Genomic DNA, 23885 nt, shown 5'->3' on the forward strand with positions numbered 1-23885 from the left:
TTAGAATTCTTGTCGGCCAGCCCAATTTATATCCATTTATTTATATTAGAAACTCACTATGATGCTGTCCTTGAGATTCACGCTGAGGAATTGTCACCCTGTCCTGATGATTTACACAGACTGTATTGAAATTCACACCATGGCTTGCTGTATTATAAGTATACTCTGCTCAGTGGTCTTGAATAGACGAGAGCCTAAGGCAATATTCCTCACAGATAAGGATTTTTGGGGAAAAGTTCACTGAGTTCATATGTGACTGTAGGTAATATACTTTTTCAGTTTATTAAATGGTACTCCAGTGATTTAGAGATCTAATTCAGTTCAAATAAATGTCTTATTCTCAATCCAAATATTTTGGTTCCCTAGTGAAAAAAGAGTTTAGATATGATAGTGTCTGACTGACTCAAATACTAGTAGCATATAGTCCTCTGGCAACTATTTTATACAAGATGATTTTAGATCTAAAAGATGGTTGTCCTAGCATTGCTGGTCATTTGTTTTATATCCATTAAATTCCTTACTTATGGATTCTAGGGAAATTAGGAAATACTTTAGAACCAAAATGTCCTTTGAGCTGGACTTTTTCTCTGTGATGTCTTCTCCCATCTCACCCCCTCCCCGTCCCATGACCAAGGAAAACTGGAAGTAATAGTCCCCTGTTCAAAATTCCTATAGTACTTTGTTTACATCTGTCTTGTTTATGTACACTCTATGGCCCTATGAGATGGAGGGCAGAAGTGTTTCAGCTGTTTCCTCCAATGTTACTATCAAAGTGTCTTACACACAAGTACTGGATAAATCTGTAATGAATAACAATTTCATTATTATAAGAGAAAATTTCTTATCCTTCATTGGAGACTGTAGTCTACAGTGGTCCCCATAATATTAAATGCTTTTTGTATCAATTAATAAGTATCTTGCTTTCTTGCTTTATATAAATTTCTCTTACCATCAAACTTCACTGTAAAGCTATTTTTGGATCCTTTCTGTAGCCATTTAAAGCACCTTATGAGACTAACAGAACACTCTTACGTAGGGTCTAAGAAGTAATCCATCATATACTCAGTTCTACTTCGGAGAAAATGTTGACATTTCAGGTTTTTTTTTAAATGCTGGATTACATCTCCTCTTCTACTTTTCTTTTACATCGATTTTCCAGGTCTTCACTTTCATCATAAGCGTGAATCTATTTTTGGAATCTGTTTTCTAGTGTACTAAAAGCATTTGAACTTCTACCTCTCTTTTTATATGCTAAGAAAAATATGTTTCCAGCTCCTTTGTCTTTAGTTTCCCTCTTTTATCAAATAATGAAATACTGCATATGAAATCATTACAGTTTGCTTTTATTTGTATTTCATCTGTATTAAATAAAACTGCTTTTATAAACTTTTAGCAGTCCACAGAAAGTTGGTTTGCCTTACTATTTTATGTGGCAGTGAAAAGAGAAGAGTGGTGGCTTGCATGAATAATACAGGTGCTCTGTCACAACCACAGGAAGGACCAGAGAAAACCATTTTCATTAACGGCATTACTGTTCCAATGGTACCAACTATAATTTGGAATTTAAAATATAATGAATAACTGATCATTTAAGGTTTTAATGTTTAAATGGTCTTGGAAATACTATAAGTCTGTTTCTCTTGTTAAAAGATTAAAGTGATTCCACAGATTGCATTTCTTCATAGAAATGTTTAAATACTGGATCATGGAATTGAAGGTTGAGAAACAGTAATGGGAACAAAATGATATATGTGTTTCTAAAAATGAAGCTGCTTTTGTTATAAGTGAAACTTTTATCAAGAATCTTTGATTGTTTTCCTTTACTTACTTTGCACTGATATGAATGAAGTGTACCATCTTCTGTATAATATGTTGAAGGACACTCCTGCTGAAAATTACTTATTATCCATTCTACAACACTTTTTGCTCATCAGAAATGATTATTATATCAGGTAAGAGGCCATTCCAAGAGTAAAATTTGTATAATTTGAATTGGATATTAAATGAAAATTAACAGTATAGTAGAGCCGAGGCACTATATGCATAATGTATACATACATAGAACATAAGAGTTTGATGACTTTTGGTAACATTTTTTAGAAGATGTTAATTTATTTTTAATTGGGCCAGAAGAATCTACTTGTATAAATGGGGTACCCCAGTGACAGAACTTTGAGTAGCAGTAAACCCAACAGATTTTACTGACGCCCTGGTTAATTTTCTTTGTAGCACAGAGTAAGCTCTGAAAAGTCTGTGATAGAACTTTTAAGTTCTTGTACATTTTAATAAGTAAGACTTCATTGTTTTCCTCTTGTGTAGTGTTTCTCTAGTAAAAGATGTGATGTTATCTAAGAAAATAATATTACTAATATTTCAGCTTTATATCCAGTAGTATAATTCTTAAAAATAAATGATAATCCATAAAGTCAAAAATTTCAGAGGCTAGTAACTGGGAATATATCTGAAAACCAGAAAGTTAGAGAAAGGTTTCTGAGTGACTGAAATTATCCATAAGCTGGTGACCATGATCTTACATTTAACTGTTCAAGAGACTCTTAGTTGTTTTTTGTACTTTAATATGCAGGAAATTCTAGCAACCTAGGTTCTCTGATTTCCCCAAACCTGCTTGATTAAAGGGCAAAGGAAGGCTACCATGGGGTCAGGTACGGTCCCAACAAAAATGGCAGCTCTGAAGCCCACAGTTCTGGCCAGTATGGTAACTGATAGACATCATGATGTTTCAGAGACACAGAAAAAATGTTTGAAGTATTACATGCTGGTTTTTTTTTTTTTTTTTTTTTTTTTTTAAGCAGAGAAGATGGTAGTGCACTTAAAATGACTGTTATTTTTTAAAATAAGTTCTGGCAGCTAAAGGGGAACTGTGCCCATGGGTACGCAGTTACCTGGGGAGATAATTTGTGTGAAATCATCCATTTCTCAGTCACTTTGAATAAACGAGAAGTTGTTCTAATACGACATCCTTTTCATCCTGAGAACATCCATGTGAGGTAGAAGTTTGACAAGCACTTTTATTCTACTTATGAATAATTAAACTGTTCTGAAAGAGAACTATTGTGTTCTCCTGGTTTACCCAAAGAGTCATTGACTAGACGGATTATAACCCAATATTATTTACCCTAGATGTGATGATGACTTCAAAAAGCCTCCGATGTGAATATTATACTATTTATTCTTATCCTCAAGACCAGCCCCATGACAAAAGACATATAAGAGCAATTAGAATATGCTTGGCTTCATTTGCAAACTTTCAGTGGGTTGGCTAGTTATCAGCATACCAATTTTGGGGATGTTTGTGTCATAATTTGTCCATCGTAGTATTTCTTTCTGATTTTTCGCTGTTGAATTTATCAGCCGCTGATAAATACTAAATTTTCCCTGAATTTTAATGCAAAAAATGCCTTTTAAAAATTTCTGAAGTATGCAAGTGGTCATTTTTAAGGCCAGAATTACCTTGATAGATTACAGAATTAGGATATGTTTTAAAACCTTTGACACTTTAAACAAATTGAAGCTATAGCCATGCATATTTAGTGTGTATGCTTCTACAGAATGAATCTTTTAAAATACGTGCATGAATAGATCTTTGCTGTAGTCTGTAACATAAGTGACTCAGTCCAGTTTTGTAAAAGCTATTATAGCTATCTTGAGTAAAAGCGTAGCAGTAAATTCAAGACATTGTTTGCCATGTAATGCCAAGGTACTCATCCCTTATTGAAATTGAGAACTTGGAGAGGCCTAGAACCATTTCTCTATCCATAGATGTAGGACTAAAAGTCATTTGTTTTTATTAACTTTAGGAACAATAGCTTAAGTAAGTAGATAAGGTTGATAAGTATCTTTGAACACAAGCATGAATCCCTGCAAACTAGAGTATTAAGTCACGAAGTGTTCGTAGTTGATTATATCACAATGGATTTTGCACTATAACGTCCAGACCATCTTTAAGCTTAGGCATATTTCTCCTGAAGGAATGGAATGACTAGAAAAGAGTTTTTTGAGCTGTTAGGAAATGACTTATTTTTCTTTATCATGCTGAATCACTTCTTAAGAAAACTGATTTGTATGCGTAGAAAAGGTATTCAAGAATACTCCTTTTCTTTTTCAGGCCACAGTATTACAAAATAATAGAGGAGTGTGTTTCACAGATAGTGCTCCACTGCAGTGGGATGGATCCAGATTTCAAGTATAGACAAAGATTAGACATTGATTTCACTCATCTGATAGGTATGTAATATCATCCTCAGTGTCCTTTGATTGTGTTTTACTCTCTTTTGTATAGTAGACACTTTTTAAATGTAGCTCTTTCACTAAACTTCCTCTGTTAATATCTGGTAAATCATTGTGTCTGTGGATACTCATTTGCTATATTTATTAATTATGATGATCATGAGAATTCTGCCTCCGTGACTGGAAATACTAATCTGTTAAGTCTCAACACTCTTGAATTCAGTTTAAATCAGTGCCCCCCCCCAAATTATAGGTGAATTCCTTGCTTTTTTAGAAGCATGACTCTGAAATCCTTTGATTCAGTTTATGCTGGTACTTTAGTGGTTTTGTAGAAATCACATGTACAGTAGGATCTAATTAGTAATGCCGTGTTATTAGTGTTCAGGTCTGAGAAAAGAAATGCAGGCTTATTTCAGTAACTTAACGACCTTTTAATTCTATCAAAGCAGATCAGTTTCTATTTTCATAGACCTTAGAGCTAGGAAGGAATTTGAGATGATCATGTTCATCTACTTAGATTGCTGTGGAAATGACCTTTTATCATCTGAGACTGGTAGCTAGCTACACTTGCTGGCATAATCTCTCAAAGATGATGTGAAAACCTCTCTTGTGAAATATAGTATGCCATATGACCTTATAGTTAAACAGTTTTATTTATACCTAATTGAAATCACTATTGCTAAGATTCTAGCATGAACTCATTTGTCTTGTCTTTAAAGGTAGAAAACAACAGCTGTTGAATGTCGATTATATGTTTTTCTTCACCCCATAGCACAGGGAGGACTCACAGTAGTATTCAAAGATGAATTCCTTATTATTTATCATGTATTATTCTTTTCTGATTTTAAAACTAATGCTTACATATTGTAGACAATCTAGAGACATATTTAAGTGACAAAATCAACCACAAATCTCATTTTTCAGCCTCCCTCCCTCCCTCCATCCCTCTTCTATCTATCTATATGCTGATTTTTCAGGAAGCATTATGTTATGGCAATTTTCCCATGTTGGCCTTCCAAATGTGACTTTGAGTGTCTGTATAATATTCCATTTTATAGAATATCATAATCATCTTGGCCAGTCCTTTCTTTTGTACATACAGATCATTTTCAGGTTTTCACAATTATAAATCAACTTGGTGTGAACATTCTTTATATAAATGTTTGGCTTCTCTAAATATTTCCTTAGGATTGATTCCTCTAGGTGAGGGTATGAATTTTGAAAGGCCAAATGCTTTTGAGAAAGCTTGTGCCAGTTTGCCTCACCTCTGCCATTAATGTGAACCCTGGCCTCACTGCATATTTTCCCCTGAGCTTGATAAACGCAGAAGTTTATTTCATATTTTGTTGAGAGAGTTATAAGGGACTATTTCCAAATATTTGTACTGTCTTGTAATCTGTTATGGACCATAGTTGACCCACATACTCTACTGAGGATTTTGGCTAACTCATTTAGTGTTCAGCAGACATTTGTTTTGGGTACTGTGTGCCAGGTACTTAGGACTGTGTACTGTTAATCAAGAGCACTGGGGCAGGAAGACATGGAGGGTCCAGGTGAGACAGGACAGTCAGTATCAAAAACCCATTATGACCTCATCCACGTGTCATCTCTGTGATTGTGAACAAATCGTTTAACTTCTCTAGGCTTCAGTTTCCTCACCTCTAAATTCAAATAAGCCAAATATGTGTGTGGTTCTTAATATTTTATGGTCAGAAGTCCTGAGTAGCTGATGAAGGCTGTGAAACTTTCATTAGTGCATCTGCGCACGCATGCACCCACCCACCCACACACACACACACACACACACACTCACTCATTCACAGTCATTTGTACATACAAAAATTAGCAAGGCCTTCAAGAACTTCTAGGAAATCTATGGATTTCTATCTTAAGGTCACCTGGACTTGAGAAGCGTAGAGTCTCTTCTGGTTTCACAGTTTCGTAAGTCTAGTATTTTTAATACATCAGATCATATCCTTGCCTACATTTCTTCAAGACCTTCCCATTGAAATTTAAATCCAAATCATTACCAACCATTGCCAGCCTAGCTCAGATCTGGCTTCTCTTTGATTTCATCATTTCCCAATGTCTTCCTTAGTTGCCTTGCTGCAGCCACACAGTTCTTTCAAAAGAGGAAAGAACTTTATTGAAGTACACTTGACATAAGAAAAACTACGTATATTTAAAGTATAAAATTTGGTATTTATATGTACTCTTAAAACCATCATCACAGTCAAAATGATAAACATCTCTGTCAGCCTCTAAAGTTGCTGTGTTCTTCCTTATAGTCTCCCTTTTCCGTGCCTCTCCACCTGTCCCCATCCTGAGACAATCACTGATCTGCTTTCTCCTACTGTAGATTAGTTGCATTTTCTAAAATTTTACATAAATGGAAACATATAGCATGTACTCTTTCTTGGCTTTTTTCACTCAGCATAATTATTTTCAGATTCATTCATGTTGTGGTATTGCATGTATCAATAGTTTATTCCTTTTTATGACTGCGTAGTATTCCATTACACGGATATACCACAATCTGTTTATACATTTACTTGTCGATGGACATTTGGGTTCCTTCCAGTTTTGGGCTATTAAAAATAAAGCTACTAAGAACATTCATGTACAAATCTGAGTCTAGACATATGCTTTCATTTTTTTTGTGAAGAAAAATAAGTATAGAATGGCTAAGTATAGGTATACAGAATATACTATATATAATAAGGAGAATATTACCCAAAAGAGTTCTTCAGTTATTTATATTCTGGAATGCTTGATTATATCTGAGAGATTTATGCTTGTTTTTATATTTATGTGATAAATTCTACCCCTGATTGGAAGTTAAGTGAAATTTTTCTTTAAGAAGCCTGAATTAATGAATGCTACTGTATCTCCCCCTCTAGTGTCATTTTAAGGGTCATTTTGAGTCTTAATACTTTTAAGCATAGATTCTGTGGCACTTCTCTACCCATAATAAACTACAAAAATTTTTTAAAGAATTCTGTAATTGTTAAAGTTGGTAAATAATTGAATACCTCTAAAAATGATGATGATTTAGTCAAATATATTCTTGAATTCTTAGCTTTTTACCTCAACAATGCTATCATTTAATTCAACTAGTATACAAAAGAAAGAAAACCTGATAGTGTATGTTTTATGTGTAGTATCCATCATTTTCCTTCTAATAGCAATTGACATAAAAATGATAGTCTATGTATTGAATTATAGACTGGCAGCCATCATTTGTGTAGTGATCCAATGCAATAATTTCTAATCATTTTTGGTCAATTTGAATAGATTCTTGTGTGAACAAGGCAAAAGTAGAAGAAAGTGAGCAAAAAGCAGTGGAATTTTCGAAGAAGGTAAGGTTTAGAAAATATTCACTGAAATTCCTAATTTAATCAGTCCATATTCTACCCTTGTTTCTTTATGTGAGGCCTTATAAATGTTGTTTCAGTTATGTAGTATTTTAGGTTTCTGGATTCAGACACTACCTTGGAATATTGATTTCTTTCCTGATGAGTTAAGGTTGCTACTGTTCCCTTCTCATCACTTTTAATCCATTATGGAAGGAAAATACTAACCACATTCTACTAAAGTGATAAAACTGGGTTGCCAGTAGCATATAGTTAGAAACGGTCAACCAAAATACGTTCCCTTAACAGAAGGTAGCTCCTTGGAGAACTGTGAGATCCTTAGCTAGTCTTATCTACTCTGTTCTTTAAATCAGTGCTATTGATCACACCAGAATGATGCAATATTTTTTTCTTCCTTTTTATCTCTCTGTGCTTCGACTTGTCTTCTTTAAATTTTATAATCACCCTTTTTTTTTCAATGAGTGCTCCTTCCTGGATGTAGGCTTGGTGGAATTTTGAGGTTCCCCTTTCTTTGTGTCATGCCTACGTAAATGCCAGCTTTACAAATATCTGAGTTTTATTTCAATCTCAGAAAGTCTCTTCCTTGTTTCATCACAGCGTAGCTACAATTTTAGTAGCTTCTACCAAAAGTTGCGCTGTTTGGTACCAGAGCCTAGAAAGCATTAGTAGAGTATTTCTCTCCTGTTGGTGGCAGGAGAAGAATTGAAGCCCAAGTCTAAAAGCTCTCCAGTTTTCAGCCTTCTGACAGCAAGATAAAGGGCTTACATATTACTGTCTCTTCAAAGTTATGACTTACCTTGGAGATTAGATAATCACTTTTGCTATCAGTGTAGAAATTATAGAGTATTACTGAAGTTACTTCAGGGCATCTAAAGAAATGTCTTTGCTCTTAAAATAGCTTTTAAGAGCTCGAGCATAAAATGTTTGTGTGAAGCTGTCATTTTTATTGGTGAAAGAAAATGCATGCTTTTTGATTAATAGACCTTTATATTTCTAATGTTCTTGTTTTAAGTAGCACATTGAAAATTCCCTTTGAAAATCTTAGAATCGCTTTACTTTTTCTCTGGCACCGTGATTAGATACTATGGGATGGGAGCAAATTGTGATGATCTATCTGGTCAAAATTTCTGTAAGCATATATTATTAGAAAAGGAGTCTTGAAATAATAAAAAAAGAAATTTCAGTGTCTGATGCTTTATTCTCCTCATCAACATTTAGAATGAAAACATGTCCAGTCTCCCAGTGGTTATCTGCATGCCTTCTCTTTTTCTGGTTTTAAGAGGCAGTCAAAAGTACTTTAAAAAAAAAAACAAACCCTCCCCCAAAAAAACAAAAAGAGGGGGAGCAGCTAGAATGAGAAGCAGTAGTTGTAAGATTTTATCTAAGCTTTTCTGCTAATTAGCTGTGACTGTAAGTAGCCACTTACTCTCCTTGGAGATATTTTCATCATTAAAAGGCGAGAATGAGGTTAGTGGACTCGTAAGAAGTCTTCCAGCTCACATATCTCAGACTTCTCTGATTCCTGCTCTGTGGGTTTATAGATTAAGATCGTCTCCAATTGCAAGCAGAAACATTGTGTTCCTTCCCTCAAATGTACTAATAAAACCGTTAATAGAGGAAAATCTTATACAGCGTGCTTGTGTGGACAGCATGCTTGAGCAGCACACAGGAGAAGCTTTTGGGAGGGAGCCTGGGAGTATAGAATCAGATCAATCTTAACAGGGATACCGATGAAGTTGAAAAAGCTCCATCTTCCCAGTGAACTAGGAAACAAGGTCATTTGCTGACACTGAAGGATGTGGGGTGGGCTTGACATTTAAAGAGATTAGAAACGATTTGGACCAGCCTCTGTGGGGTATTTTCCCGGGACTCAAGTAGAGATGAATAAAAGAGTTAATTAAGTAAGTATTTCAGATTTGACCCAAACACTCTTATCCAATTTGTTCACCAACTCTTTATTCAGACTTGAATCTGAATGGCATTTTAGAATTTCCAAAGGTCAAATCCACTGTGAGGATGAATATTTATTGACAGTGAACATACTTTTTTATTGCTCCACAAACTCGAAAGATAATTTTAGGCAGTAAGATATAGCACTTTTCAAAACAGAAATAACATTGTTGGAATCATGCATAGATGTCTAAAAGGACTTGAAGTGACAGTGACAATAAAGGGCAAATGTTCTACAGCTGGACATAAACAGTATTCACTCTAAGTATGCAGGCTTATTTGGGTCTGATTAGAGCCCTGAGTGAGGTAAGGGCTGGGCAGGATGCAGTCAATGGATAGTCACCAGTCCGATGGTCTTTTGGGCTGAGCACACTGAAATTTAACCTCCCATTTTAACTCTTAGAACTTTTTTTTGTTACAAAGTTACAAAGATTGATTATGACTTTTTGTTTTAATGGAGGTACTGGGGATTGAACCTAGGACCTCATGCATGCTAAGCCTACACTCTACCACTGAGCTATACTCACCTTCTTACACCATTTTATTCAAGTGTTTTGGTTAATCATCTGAATGAGAATGCCATTATGACATATCATTCTATGGTCAGATTTTGTGGGGCATCACTTTTTCGATGCTATACAGTTAAGATTGTAATAAAAATATTCTAATTTGTATTACTGTGTTAATGTCCATCCATTTGAACATTCTAAGAAGTGCAGTCTCTTTTCAAGATTAAATACAGTTTGAGGGAGAGGGTATAGCTCAGTGGCAGAGCACGTGCTTATTAGCACGCATGAAGTCCTGGTTCAATCCCCAGTACTGCCATAGAAATGAATGAATGAATGAATGAATGAATGAATGAATAAATAAATAAATAAATAAATAAAATAAAAACCTAATCCACCGCCCCTCCCCAAAAACCAAACAAACAAAGATTAAATACAGTTTTAAGGAGTTGAATTGCTTGATGCTTAATTTTTTTTTAATTAAATAAACGTAGAATTATGAGGTGAAACAATAAAAAAAAAGATTAATTCTAAAACCCAACTTTCAATAACTAAAAATGTCCACTATATGTGAAGAGAGACTTCTCAGTCCACCCTTTAAAAATGTTGTTTTGTATTTTTTTTTTTTAAGAAGTGGTTTGTTTACCTTGGGTTGGGGGCGTATTTCTTCCTTACCACCATCACAGGCAGCACCCCATCCCCACAGAGGTGCTTAATTGTCATAAAAATTATCAGGAGCTTGGATTTTCTGAGTGAGCTGGGAATTTAAGAGGCAAAAGACACTCCACTTATTTAATACATAATGTTGTTTAAAGCTTTCTCAAAACGGTATTAACTAAGTGTACATTTATGGTGGCGATCATTGCAGTTCGATGAAGAATTCACAGCTCGACAGGAAGCTCAAGCTGAGCTTCAGAAAAGAGAAGAAAAAATCAAAGAGCTTGAAACAGAAATCCAGCAACTTCGAACCCAGGTAATGAAACAAGATATAGACTTTGTGTCATGTCACAGTGAGTTCGATGGGAGGAAATTATCTTGTTAGATGGAAAGAAAAAATGTGACCAGAAGCAGACTTTTTGGCAGTATCACATTGTTGTTGAAATAACTACAGATTTGATTTTCTAGGACAATAAATCATTTTAATGTTGGGATAAAAAATAAGGCATTAGTTGGATAAACTGCCCGGAATATTTTTAATAGAGTATATCACACAAGCAAAATTCTGAGATGAAATATTCATGATGATTTGAAAAGTTGGATGCATAGTATTTTCTTTCAAAGGGAATGTGGAAATGCACATTAATTATAATTATTCCCAAAGCTCTTTGAGATCTCTGTAAATCTTGACTACCATAATTTCATAATCTATAAACTTTACATTTCTACCTACATTTCCTATGATGAAAAGCTCCAGTGTACACTTAAAATCTTAATTATGGTGTCTAAATTTTAGAGCTGATTGAGTACTCTCTACACAATGCATCTTTTTAGGTGACTATTTAAGAAACGTAAGATTACTTCTTAGCCTCGCAGAGCTCAGTAGATGTTTCTTCATTGACTAGGTCTATTTCTGTCAGTCTACTGAAAAGTGACTTCAGAAGTCACCAGTGAACTCCAAATTACCCAAAGCAGTGGCCTTTTCCTACCCTTAGTCTCTTTCACATCTGTAATATTTGATAATTTCTTTTCACTAAATCTTTCTTGTTTTTCTGTCGTCTGACTTCCTTTTTTACATCTCTCAGAAGTCGGTTTCTCTTTGTTTTCATGCCCCAAATGACCTTCCCCAGTGTCCTGTCCTCTGCTCTTTTTTCTCTGTCTGTCCTTGAACAATTATCTCACTCAATAGCATACATTCAAACATCACCTTTTGGTAGGTGTCACGTCTCCTGGGTTTGACGTTGTATTTCCAGCTCTTGGAAGGTTCTGCGGCATGTTGAAATCAGACCCACTCTTTGTGGTCACTTCTCTTTCCTTCAAGCGGTTTGGTTTCCATTCTTACTTGTTTAAATTTTACCACCAGTTTTTGTGATCCTGAAGCTGGAGTTTTCTTTGCCCTTTCCCCGCCCTGCCACCTGACAAATGAAGCTGGTCACCGTTTCATGTCAGTTCTTTCTCTTTTTTTCCCCCTTACATCAAAACCCGGAAGCCCTCAGGGCCACTCTCTCATTACATCCTGCCTGGAATGTTACAATTGTTTCCTAACTTTCCTCCCTGCCTATAGTTGCTTCCTCTTCAGATAGATCCTTTATGTCAGTGGCAAATTAATCTTCTTAAAACACTGCCCTGATTATTGTCACTCCAGGCTTTAATATGTCCAGTGGTTGCCTGTTGCATTTGGGATTAAAGAAAAATCTCCTTACCGGGAATTTGAAGGCCTTCTATCCTGGGCTCCCTTATCTCCCCTCTGCAGCCTAGTCCCTGCTCCCCTAACTCCAGCCTCTGCTGCAGCTAAGTCACCTTTCCTCCCTTCACACTTAGAATTTCCTGGCTCCACACTCTCCCTGCTGCCAGCATTTCCCAGACATTAGTTACAGAGATGCTAATAGGTTTTCAGGACGAAAGCATTCCATAGTCCAATAAATTTGGTACACTTGAAATTCTCCCCTTGGAGACTCATAATACTCATCAGCATATTAAAGGGTCTGAGATGGCCTACATTGAAGAAGCCTGGCTAACTCTTCTTTTCCCTGCAGCTGTCCTAAACTCATATAGCCACAGTACCCTTGACCGCGGACCACCTCTTAACATCTGGAGAAGAGTCTTTCCATGGAACTTAGTAGAGAAATGCTGACTTTTGTTACTCTCTCTCAGAAACGCCTGCCCCTGTTCATCTGTGCCAGTGAAACCCACCCTTTAGGGATAAGCTCAGTAACACATCCTTGGGAAAGAAAGCATCACTAAAATCTGTCAGAGAATTTCTTTGAACTTCTCTATCACTTTTGTCGACCAGTCATATGTTTGTTTGTGTGCCTGCTTTAGTTATTCCACTGCAGCATTAGCACCGTGAAGCCAATGTCTTTATTTCTTATTCCTATTATTCAAGGCCCTACTGCACCTGTCACAGGGCCTTACCATTTAGTGAGTAGTTGTTTATTTATTATTAAATTAACGGATCTGTAAAAGTGCAGAGTCACACAATACTTTCCAGCACACCCAAAATTGTGTCAAATTGTAAATTATTCATTTGCCATATTCAATTCTCAATACTCTATTATAGTCTGATTTAATTGCTCCATTCCTAAATGTTCATAGGAGAGAAGAAAAGGGCTGACAATGATTTGATTCTTAAAGGCTGGTGGCATTTAAAAACATTTGAGATTTTTATTGTATTTGTAAAACATATATTTAACTTGAGTAAAGAAATCCTTTTTTAAAGTAATAGCATTTTTGTGATTGCACAAGTTTCATGTCGTAAACATGATTTCATAGAGGCAAAATTTGGTATTTACAAACAAGTATTTAATCTCATTTAAAAATGGGATACATATTTTACCTTTCAAATTATTCAACAAATCCATTTATACACTTAACTTGTAGCGTAATTTACTAATTTAGCAGTGAGATAAAGGTGAGGTAAAAATGTCCAACCTACATTATAGGGTTATAGTAAGGTTGAAAGGAAATAAGAGATGTAAAAGCATTGATAAACCTGTATTATTATGCAAATAGGTGTTACTTAGTGTTAATTCTTGATATTACATGACAGCTAAATTACTTGTGCTGTGAGACAGACTCTGTGAAAAGCTTATTGTCCCCAAGAGAATCAAATCTGTGACCTTGTATTAATTATTCTATATTCAAACCAATTAGTCTAACAGGCCCAAGCTATATATAGTACTTCATCTTTGCATATATTTATAATGAAAGGTAATTTTTCATTATTTTGGAGAAGTGTTTCACAAAATCTTCGAGAATGCCAAATGTTCTAGCCTTTGTATATTGGCAGAGTTACTCATTGTCCAGGGTTTATAATGCTTATCAAAAATCTGTGCACATCTTTTTCATGTACTGTTAAGCCCTTAGGTATTGCTCAATTAAATAAATCTTAAACCACAAATGTCTAGTGATAAGTTTTCTTTGCTACCATACTTAACAGTAAGCATTGAAATAAACACTGGGTTATTGATATTTCAGGGACATGGAATCTCAGGTTCATCGGGAATTCCAGGCCCTCCTCCACCGCCTCCATTGCCAGGTGGTGGGTCACCGTCACCCTCACCTCCACCACCGCCACCTCTACCCGGAGTAGGTCCCCCACCTCCTCCTCCACCTCCTTCATCTCGGGTACCACCACCACCACCTTTGATTGGGGGGCCTATTCCACCGCCTCCCTTTGGAGCTCCTCCTTTGCTGGGAACAGCACTTGATCTGCCGTATGGAATGAAGCAGAAAAAAATATATAAGCCTGAAGTGTCCATGAAGAGAATCAACTGGTCAAAGGTACTACTATGACTAGAGTTACTTGGCTTTGTGTAGCCCTAGTTGGTCATTAACGTGTGAATGACTGTATTGCTGCGTATAAGTATTATATAATGTTTGCGAACATGATTGCTGATTCTTTTGCTTTCGTTTGTGAGTTCACCAGCTTTTTGTCCATTTTTCAGTTCTAGGAGCTAAAGAATTGGAAATTCCACAGATAACTTGCAATTAATGTAGAAGTCAAAAGGAAAATCAAAGTGAAAGTGGTTTTAAAGAGTAATATACGAAAGGCAGAACCAAATGAAAAATAATTTTCTTTTTTCCGTTGTTAACTTTAAGTGCTATGACATTCTTAAATATAATCTTTTTATTAGTGAGCCTTTTTATCTTAGTTATTTTTGTTCTTAGAAAACGTTGGGTTTTGTTTTTGTTTTTTTTTTTTAGTTTTAAACTTTCAGAGTGTGGAATCAGTGACGGTATTCAGTAGAGACATAAACTAACTTTTTTTTCATATGATGTATGAAAGTGTTTTTGAACATTATTTTGCTTTATTATTATCAAATAACATGTCTTATAAAAACCTGATTATCAAGATTGACACAATCCTCATTCACTAGAAACTAATCTAGTGAAAATACGATTACCCAGGCCACCATTTAAGGAAATAGTTATTCCAAGAACCTACTTACAGTGATATCTGACAGTATCTACATATTAATTGTTTGACCAGAATAATGGTTCAATCTGTTTTAAAGTTAAGCATATACTTACGCTTTACTCATAAGAGTAAATGAGGTGTAAGTGTGTTTGGAATACAGTTATTTTCTCTTAGGCACAATCTACCAAACTGTAGGATCCAGAAGCTGCTGGCTCGGTTATCTGTGTGTGTAATTGTAATGATAGGTTAATTTAGCAGTGAAGCATACAGTGTAATGGCACTTACATATCACATACTCTTCTAATAGGGGGTTTCAGTGTGGTGACTAAGGCACAGTTCTGCGGAGCTGTACCGCCTAGGTTTAAATCCCACCTTTGCCATTTACTAGCTTGGGCAGCCCCTGAAACTTTCTGGGGCTCAGTTTCCTCATCTTTAACATGGAGATAATAATAGCTTCAGAGGATTATTGTGAGGGTTTGATTAGATGAGTTAATATGTGAAATCTCTTCAAACACTACCTGACACATACTAGGAGGTATGTAATTGTCAGCTATTATGTTTATTATCTATAACCTAGTCAGTAAACATGGGGAATTTACTTTTCTGACTCCCAGTTTCCCCATAAATCCAGGAGCAAGAAGAATATATGTAAGTTGGGGGAGGGATTGACTAAATTATTTGTCAGATTCCTTCTAGTAGAAGATTTTTTAAGATGTAATTTGCTACATGGGCTATTGCTCTCATGTATTTTTCTGTGCACCAGTAGAATCCTGCGACTTTCCAAATGAATATTTACTTAAAAAGTGTTATTTTTGATAGATTCTAAAATTGATTTAGTAGGTAAATGAATAAAGATACTGTCATTCAACCTTGGTGAAAGTGAATTTTTTGAAAAATTAAATATGAAGTAATAATTTAGAAACTTCTCTTTGTTTTTTGTTTGTTTGTTTTTTTGTTTGTTTCAGATTGAACCCAAAGAATTATCTGAGAACTGTTTCTGGTTAAAAGTTAAGGAAGACAAGTTTGAAAATCCAGATCTCTTTGCAAAATTGGCACTGAATTTTGCTACTCACATGAAAGGTATGTTTTATTTTTTCAATATGAAGTTCTTGTTCTGACATATTGAATTCAGTGCTTTGCTAAAAATTTCTAGTAATGTATACATGTATAATGTTTCCACACTGGACAGAGTCAAACATAAATAGATTGATGTATTAACTATATTTTACCCAGCAACTAAAGGATAGCTCCTTTTTCTTTTTAATTTAATTTGCACAAATGTTGTTATTCAACTGAAAATAAGGGTTTTATTTTATTGTTTAGTATGTGACTTATACTCCTCTATTATAAAGTTATCATTTTTACTGAGAAGCAGAGGAGCTGAGTTTGTTGATTGACCATTTAAGAGGAAATAACACAACAGAATATTAACAACACTGTCACACCAATCTTATATAGCCTTACATTTGTTATAATCCATTTGGTTTATTAGGAAAATTTATAGGGTTTTTTTTTTTTTTTTTTTTTTTGCTATAAGCAGATTTTTCTGGAATAATATCGCAGTCTGGTACCTAATAAGAATATTTTACTGATTTGATAATTGAGTGCCTTGTTTAGGATTAGACCCTTAACCTCCTATGAATTTCACAGATAATTTTGGTGCTTTATAGGTAACTTCTCAATTTCATAATTGATCCTTGTGGTTTGTGAATTTTTGCTATCTTATTTTCACATTGCTATTTTCCTAGTTATTGTGGAATTGATAGTTTAGTTAAGCCTAGGACTTTTTGCAGCCTGAGTAAGTCTTCACCACTAAGAAATTGATACATTCCACACGCCCATGCCCCGGGAATTAGCACCTTTACAGTTCATTTGCCTGATTTGTCACAACATGCCCTAGAATGCGAGAATGTGAATTTCGGAAGATTCGGAGAGGAGAGGTGACAATTATTCCTTTTCAGTCCTTCTATCTTATCTTGTGCGGTGGGAATGATTGTGCTATATTTCTTGTTTCTTGGAACTAGGAGTTCACTCGCACATAGAAATCTGGGGTGGTTAGTGTATTCTGAAGAATTTTGACATTTAAACAAATTCCTGCCATTAAAGTCTTTTATTTTTCATTCTTATTTTCTATAGTAGACTTCACATTTAAGGGGTTTGTCAATGACTCCAGAGATTACTGTTTATTATAATCACTTTTTTTGATCGAAAAAGGGAAACATGCTTATATTAAGGTATTAATAAAATATAAAAAGATGCCTGGTAAACATACCCCTTCAATTACAGACTTAAAGCTTCTTTCCCAGAGAAAACCACTCTTACTATAGAAAAAGTCTATGCCTTAGAAGCATATATGTATTGATCATTTTTTGTTTTTTACTTCTTTTTGCTTTCACTTATATACTTGGATATTATTCCCTAATAGTTTATGTTTATCTCCTGTGTTCTCTTTACATACTGCATAGAATCCTGTGGTATGAGCCTGAGTTTATTTAACCAGTCCCCTATTCATGGATATTTAGATTAGTTCCAGTCTTTTGCTGTTTTAGTCAATGCTCCAGCAAACGTGTATCTACATAAACCTTTGTACACATAGAATGTATCTGCAGGATAAATTCTAGAAGTGAAATTCCCGGCTATAATACTGTCTATGTTTATAATTTTCATAGATATTACCAAAATTCCTTTCAGAGTTTGTGTCCATTTATAGTGTTATACCCAAAATGTATGAGTATCTGTTTCCCCACAGCCTTTTCCCACCTCAGGGGTGAAATGATAAATCATCCATGTTATAATTTTTACTTCTTCAATTAGGAGTGAAGTTGAGCAGCTTTTCTTCTATTCATAGGCAATTTTAATCCCTTCTCTGTGAACTCCTTCCTCTAGTTCTTCGCACATTTTATACTGAGCACTTGCTTTTTTTACTTACAGATGTATTTATATTGAGTCCCATAAGAATGACAGGTTTCATAAAATTTTAGGGTTAGTGTGGACCTTAGGAGTGATTAAGCCTGACTCTATTTTGCCAATGAAGAAAGTGAAGTTTGCGATGTAGAGGTTACTAGTGTGGGGTAGTGGGAAAAGCCCCGAAGAGATGGGGTAGTAACCTCTGACACTGAATTTTCTTAGCCATAAAATGAGTAAGGCTAATATTTATCTAATAGTGTCGTGAAAATTAAACAAGGTTATATATTTAAAGCACCCAACGTTGTGCTTTATATAGCAGGCACTTAATAAATATTAATTCCACTTTCCCTTTCATTTGACGTGAGGCTGTGTGTGTGTTTTGTTTTGCTTACTGACACTTAGTATGACTGTTAATACAGCAAGAGAATTTCCTGCTCTTCGGAGCAGTGCTTGGTAAAGCCAGTCAGTTACAGTAGAAGCCATTCTTCCTGTGGCTGCTAAAACCTAATCAAACCAAAGTAAAACTAAACAAAAGTCATAGAAGGGCTCTCATGTACTCCCTGCTGAGAAATGGGCATTTCCATTACTCTTAACTCCGATTCTCTGAATGTTCTATATGATACTACTACTATTTCTGCTTTCCTAATTTTGAAGACTTGAGTACAAATCAGGTCAGGAGCATCTTTCAGGACCATTACTTTTACTAAGATTTATTTCTGAAGGGACATTTGAAGGAACAATTAAGCATCACAGCATAGTCCAGGCGTGTGTAACAAATGTTAATGATACAAAATTGCCATTTATTTTAATAACACTTAATAACTATTGATTGATCCTGTTGTCACAGCTGAAGTCCCTTGTCACTTGCAGTGCCTTGACTCATAATTTGGTCAATAGGTGGCAGGATCAGTAAGAAATCTGCGGGAGACTCTGGCTCCAGGAAATTCAAACCAAATTGTGCTCTGGCTTTCCTAGCTCCAGGGCACCAGTTTCTTCCCCATCAGTTCTGCTGCTGTTGGCCACTCATTCAGCTGTGTTCTGGAAGGAGCAACACACTCATTATTTCTAAGACCTATTTCCAAAGCTTTTAGACCCAGTGGTCCGAAACCTCTGAGAATTTCGTCCTACTGCAAGAAAGTTGGAGAGCTCCTGTCTCTGCTCTCCCTCAATGCATTGTAAAGCATCACTGGTCTATTTTTAATTTAATTTAATTTAATTTTTTATGTTGGGGTAATTAGGTTTATTTATTATTTTAATGAAGGTACTGGGGATTGAACCCAGGATCTCATGCATGCTAAGCACTCAGTCTACCAATGAGCTATACCCTCTCCCCTCTTACATTTTAGGAAAATGTTTAATACTTAGGAGTGTAAAGTTGCTTCAGATGGCTAAGTAGAAAAAAGTCTTAAAGTAGCTTAGTTCTGTTACCTATAATATTTAAATGTGTAAATATTTAATATGGGAAAGTACTATCAGATTATACTTTCTTTTTGAATTCCTTGTTTTTAGAGTTGTAGAGAAAATTATTTAAAATTTCCTATTATAAACTGAATTATTTCTATTTTAGGAGAGAATGGATCTCTTACTTCATGTAATTTAATATTTGTAGGGTACCCACTATGTGCAAGGTACTATACTAAATAGGATGGAGAGAAACGAATAAGGTCTTGTCTCTGTGCCAGGGAACTCATCATCCATCTAGTGAAAGAGAAAGAAGAGGTACACTCCATTTAGTCAAGTTGTTTTAAATGTTAGCACAGATGTTTTTAAGAAGCCATAGGAGCACAAGATGGAAATCAATTTTGAGTAGGGCAAATAGAAATCCCAGAAGTGGTGTAATTTGAGCTGGGCTTTGAAATTTAGGCAAAATTTCAATAGGGGGAGAAAGAAAGAAGGCATTCTAGGCAGATAACACCATTAACAAAATAGGGGGAGGCTGATGCACATGCTGTGTTGGAAGCACGTCCTTTTGGGTTGGGACATGGGAGGGAAGGTGGTAAGGTGAACCTTACACTGAGGAAATGGGGTTTTGTTCATTAAGCCCAAGGGGCCCAGTGATTTGATAATTAACAATTGAGCAGGCTTTCGGTGGACAGATGGGTGATGGGATTTCATAGGCAGGTAAATGGACCACTGATTGTAAATAAATACCAGTAGACTAGACAAGATATGATGATATACTGATCAGTACGGATTCCTAATCTTTAAGGTTTCTTCTAGTTCCCAAACCCTGTGTCCTTGTGCTTATAATATTTAGGATCTTTTTACAAGCCATAATGATGCTGTAGATCTCAAAATGCTCTCTGGATTAATGAAAAAAAAAAAGTATATTAGAGGCAGTTGGAGAAGACCCTATTAGTGCTTTTGAATATACATCATACATGCAACTGTTGGAATTTGTATATGTGTTCTAGTTTTATTTATTATTCAATCTGGTGATATTTGGGGACATACAAATAACAAGACGATAATAATAATGTCATTTTCCTTAAAAATGTATCGTAATTCTAGATAATAGTGATATTGTATAAGAATTAAAGTAATGATGGTTAGTATTAACTAAAGTTGAAATAATAATAAAATATGTAGGTTATAACTGCTAATTCTAATTAGAATTTTTAGGGTTCTCTAGAGGCTTCAGGAAGAACAGAGATAGTGGAAATTGTAAGCAATTTCTTTGGTTTTAATGTAGCTTGGAGAAAATGTAAGAAATAAGCCTAACAGGTTAATAAAATTTAGCTTCTTCAATAATATATTTCTGTAGCATAATTTAGCTTTAATAATAACAGAAAATTGAGATGTTATAAATATTGCAAATGTATATAAATATCATTTTGTAATGCTTGAAATACTGGGCTAGCTTCAAAAATTATGGAGGAACTGTGTTTGAAGATGTATTTATGTAAAAGCACTTTTCCTCTAGGATAGTATTTTAAATTGTGTTTCTTAGTCTTAGAATCTGCTGGCTGCTTTTAAAGATACACACCCGTGTTTGGTTGCTTAATACAGTCTTATATATTTAGTGAAGCAATAAAAAAACCAAAAAAGTGTTAAAATCTAATTCATCTCTGTCTTCGTAATATAGAAATTCTTAGAGCTGACTTGAAAATAATGAGATGTCAGTCTCAGAACGCACACCCCCTATAAATGATGCTAAAGTGTCCTGAGAGACCTGGTGTCCTAACAAATAATTTGTCATCTTAATGACATAATATGCAGGCTCTGTAGTGTAGGCTTTAATACTTAAGGGAACAAGTCGAGAAAGCTTTAATTTTTTCAGGCAGCCAGCTAAACACCATACATACCTGTATGTAATTTCATCATTTTTATTATATCTAAATTCTTTGAGTTTCTTATATAAACCAATTATTTTTGTCTATCACCTGATCAAAGTTTTTTTTTTTTTTTATTGGAACTTTTAATGGTTTTAACTTACGGTGACACATGCTTTTATTTCCAATTGGCATGTTCTGGCATCGAACAATTACCTCCTTTATGTAGAAGAGGAAATGGAATTCATGAGCCAGAGATACATTCCCTTGTTTAATCGTAAGAGTCACTAATTGTAGAGAGATGTTGAGACAGTGTATCCTTGGCCTTCTGAATGAGTAGGCTTCCAGTAGCTCTTTCTGTACATATCAGTGATGGTGTGGTGATTGTACTGCTTCTATTAACTACACCATCACTAGTAATAACAGTAATCATAGCAGTTATAATAATAACAACAATATTTTTATTAAGCATTTACTGTGTCCCAAGAGTTGTGATGAGCACTTAAAATTCATATCTTATTTAGTCCTCATACCAACCCTAGATACCTGTATTATTGTTTTATAGGTGAAGAAACTGAGGCTATGGGAGATTAAGGAGTATGTCTTATTTATACAGCTAGGAAGTAGCAAAGCTGAGATCTGACCCCAGGTTTGTTCTTAGCCACTTCCCTATGTTGTGACAGTGGTTTTTACACCCTCAGTTATTTGTGCATTTTGTTGCATAATTAACAAATCCTTTTTTAAAGCTATAGTTTCACATATTATCTTGTGAAATGTGTAATCCTATTATTCTGGCGCTGAAGACAGTTCTTTAGAACTTAAATAAATCAAAGCTAGGAAGTTGTATGTTTGGAAGGGAATAAGGTCATTTTTTCTATGACTAAGATTTTTTCAAGCATTTTCTGCATTGAATTTATTCAACTGTAAAGCACTACTATGTCTTGGGGTTTGTCTCTTCTAATAGTGAATGAAGGAGTGTGGTCTTCATCTCATTAGGCAATTGGTAGGGATATATTAATATAAATGGGATACATAAAGTAATAAAATAAATTTTTCACAGGGTTCCTTTGAGGTTAGCTTTATAACGTTATAGATACCTTGTATTATTTTAATATGACACTTTTTAGCAATGAGTTAGTGAGACTGTCTCTCCCCATTTCAGTAATTTTTGCTTATAAACATTGTATGAATTAGGCACAATAACAGGGGTTCAGTTGATAACATTTACAAGTCACATAGATACTCATTCACGTTCAGAATTATTCTAGCTAATTTAGTTTTATTTCGGCAAATAGAAATTATTTACATTGAAATCCAGTGGAATTTTTTGACACAACTTTATAAAACCATAAAGGGGTATTTGTTGTTCCCATGGTGTATTGATGGCAGTAAAACCAGTTCCAGACTATATATTTTGTATGATATAGGAAGTAAGAGCAAGAGTTTTCTCTGATTTGTTTAAGAGAAAACGTATTTATTTTAGGGAAGTGCAAATCTGGTAGCTTTTTCTGAGACATTATATATAAGTAATCCCTTTGGTCAGTTAGTCCTTGTTGATGAGAGTAAATTTAATTCTTTCTTTTTAATAGATTATTTGATAGTATCTGGGTGTTACCTTGTTTTCCTTAATTTTAAACTAAGATTTTTGGTATTACTATTAACATCATTATTGTAATTTTCATTCATCATTATCTTTTGGTTTTTGTTTTGCTTTTGTTTTTATTTTCCCCATTTTGTTGCAATATAATTGACATGTAATGTTGTATAAGTTTAGGGTGTACAACATAATGATTTGGTATATGTATATATTGCAGTGGGTTTAGTTAACATTCATCACCTCACATAGTTATAAATTTTTTCCTTGTGATGGGAACTTTTAAAATTTACTCTCTTAGTAACTCTCAAATATATAGTATAGTATTGTGTACTTTAGTTATCATGCTGTACATTATATCACTAGAAATTATTTATGTTATAACTGGAAATTTGTACCTTTTGTTCATCTTCACCTAATTCCTCCCCCCCCGACACCTTCCACCTCTTGAAACCACAAATCTCATTTCTCTATGAGCATATCGCTATTTTAAGACAATGTTTAGCATCTTGTAAGGTAGGTGTGCTGAATGAGTGAGCTAAATTTTGTTATTAAGTGCCCTTCAGACAATATATGGGAGATGACCTGAGAAATTCAAAATTATAACTTAAAAATATCAGTTCCATTTTACCACAAGTTTCTAGGAATACAGTTACACTTGAAAACAGGTTAATATATTTGTGTATGGCCATCATGTTGAAAGAATTTTAACTTTTTTTTTTATCACTGTGGATAATGTTAGTTGCCTCATACTAAGTAACAGATTATTGCTAAATTTAGCAGCTTAAAGGAACACACATTTATTTTCTCACAGTTTCACGAATCTTGGCAGAGCTCAGCTGAGTCCTCTGCCTCAAGGTCCATCACAAGGCTGCATGTGAGGTGTTGTCAGGGTTGTGGTCTTATCTGAAGGCTTGATTGGGGGATGATCTGTTTTTAAGCTCACATATATGATTT

At 34.8% G+C, this 23885-nt stretch overlaps 1 protein-coding gene across 4 annotated transcripts in view; it reads left to right on the plus strand.

Annotated features, from left to right (window-relative positions):
- The window catches only part of DIAPH2 (diaphanous related formin 2), a 797042-nt gene that overhangs the window by 228879 nt on the left and 544278 nt on the right, over positions 1-23885 (plus strand). For all 4 annotated transcript variants that reach the window (XM_074359372.1, XM_074359371.1, XM_074359369.1 and 1 more), the window contains 6 exons: positions 1836-1952; positions 4127-4245; positions 7543-7607; positions 10947-11051; positions 14213-14518; positions 16121-16235. In XM_074359372.1, the coding sequence (XP_074215473.1) occupies positions 1836-1952; positions 4127-4245; positions 7543-7607; positions 10947-11051; positions 14213-14518; positions 16121-16235 (827 nt within the window). The remainder of the gene's footprint in view (positions 1-1835; positions 1953-4126; positions 4246-7542; positions 7608-10946; positions 11052-14212; positions 14519-16120; positions 16236-23885) is intronic.

Source organism: Camelus bactrianus, chromosome X (assembly GCF_048773025.1).
Source record: "Camelus bactrianus isolate YW-2024 breed Bactrian camel chromosome X, ASM4877302v1, whole genome shotgun sequence".
Classification (NCBI taxonomy): Eukaryota; Metazoa; Chordata; class Mammalia; order Artiodactyla; family Camelidae; genus Camelus; species Camelus bactrianus.